At 45.0% G+C, this 1,801-nt stretch overlaps 1 protein-coding gene across 1 annotated transcript in view; it reads left to right on the top strand.

Annotated features, from left to right (window-relative positions):
* Positions 1-315: 315 nt before the first annotated feature.
* Cubn (cubilin) overlaps positions 316-1,801 on the top strand; it is a 221,132-nt gene continuing 219,646 nt past the window's right edge. The window contains exons 1-2 of the mRNA XM_021193965.2: positions 316-554; positions 942-1,071. Coding sequence (XP_021049624.1) covers positions 442-554; positions 942-1,071 — 243 coding nt within the window. The 5' untranslated portion in view covers positions 316-441. The remainder of the gene's footprint in view (positions 555-941; positions 1,072-1,801) is intronic.

Below are 1,801 nucleotides of genomic sequence, written 5' to 3'. Positions count from 1 at the left end.
TCTTCAATTTGGGGCCCTGAGGAACACTTCAGTAACCTTTATGCATAGTATGAGATAAAGACATCACTTCTTTTACAGAAATTCTGTTTCTCCAGCACCCCTTACCAAAAGCCAAGCCCTCCTAGGCAAGGATTCCTTCAGTAGATGTTTCCAGAGCTGCTGGTTACTGTTTCAAAGGTTAAACAAATAATGATTAAGTTGTGCATAACTTGAGGTAGATTTTGACCCCTCACAAGTTGAACAGTACTAGAGATCTAAGATCATTGACATTCTTCAGGAAGGAACAAAATAACTTAAGCCTTCTCGGAAAGACTGGAAAGTTAAAGAATATTCTGCTGATCAAAGAGCAACTGGCTGCTGTGCAGCCCTCAAATTCTGGACTCGGCTGGCCAGAGTGGTCTCCCTCTTGCCAGTGAGGCGAGCTGGGGGCTGCTGACGAACATGGCCTCTCATTTTCTCTGGGGTTTTGTTACTTTATTGGTGGTACCCGGATTAGATGGCGAAACTGGAACACCGGAGCAGAAGCTACAGAAAAGGATTGCTGATCTCCACCAGTAAGTAGACCCGTGGCTTATTTCTGCTAAGGGACGGGAGTCAGTCCTCGCTGTCTGCTGTCACAAATAACACGAGGAGTCAAAGTTTCTAAAGGAAAACAGTGATGTTAAAAAGCCACTAGGGAGAAGATTTGGGCGGGTATAAAGAACCGTTTTCTGATGTACAAATGGTCTTTGTGCACTTGTGAGTGAGTCACATTTGCAATTCCTGGGAAATATATCATTAAGAAATTCTCAGAGAAATAATGATATAGAGATGGTTTGGTTGGATTGAGTGTGAAATGAGGATATGTATAGCAAGTCTATCATTATTCTGCAAGAAACTTGGTTTAAAATTTAAAATTCTATGTGCTAATTACTGATGAATTCTCTGCTCAAATTGTATAGGCCTCGGATGACTACAGAGGAGGGAAACTTAGTGTTTCTTACAAGCTCTGCCCAAAACATTGAATTTAGAACTGGTTCCCTGGGGAAAATCAAATTAAATGATGATGACCTTGGCGAATGTTTACACCAGGTAATGCACTGGAAAAACACAGATGTTGCTTTGTTAATCAATATATACTAGCTTAAATTGACCAGCTCAATATTAGTCAGGACTTTGAGTCCTGAGCATAGAAAACACAACCGTAAGATCAGTTCTTAAAAAGAAGCCTTATGCTGGAGAGATGGTTCAGCAGTTAAGAGCACTGACTGCTCTTCCAGAGGTCCTGAGTTCAATTCCCAGCAACCACACGGTGGCTCACAACCATCTGTAATGAGAAAAAGAAGCCTTATAAAGGCTTCATGGTGGGGAGAGAGGGGTCAATGCCTGAAGAGGAGGCTCATTGCTTAGGGACAGATTTCACAGTCCAGAGAAGAGCCACAAAGTCCGAGCTTCTCTACCAGAGAGGGAGTAAGAAGGGGACCAGAGCAGACACAGATGTGTTCTGTGCAGGGTGTGTGTGTCGGGGGGTGGGGGATAAGGAGAAGACCAGAGCAGACACAGATGTGTTCTGTGCAGGGTGTGTGTGTGTGGGGGGGAATAAGGAGGAGACCAGAGCAGACACAGATGTGTTCTGTGCAGGGTGTGTGTGTGTGGGGGGAATAAGGAGGAGACCAGAGCAGACACAGATGTGTTCTGTGCAGGGTGTGTGTGTGTGGGGGGGGGAATAAGGAGGAGACCAGAGCAGACACAGATGTGTTCTGTGCAGGGTGTGTGTGGGGGAGTAAGGAGGAGACCAGAGCAGACACAGATGTGTTCTGTG

Source organism: Mus pahari, chromosome 3 (assembly GCF_900095145.1).
Source record: "Mus pahari chromosome 3, PAHARI_EIJ_v1.1, whole genome shotgun sequence".
NCBI classification, from domain to species: domain Eukaryota; kingdom Metazoa; phylum Chordata; class Mammalia; order Rodentia; family Muridae; genus Mus; species Mus pahari.
The sequence above is the reverse complement of the archived record's forward strand: the minus strand, read 5'-3'. Positions and strand labels throughout refer to the sequence as shown.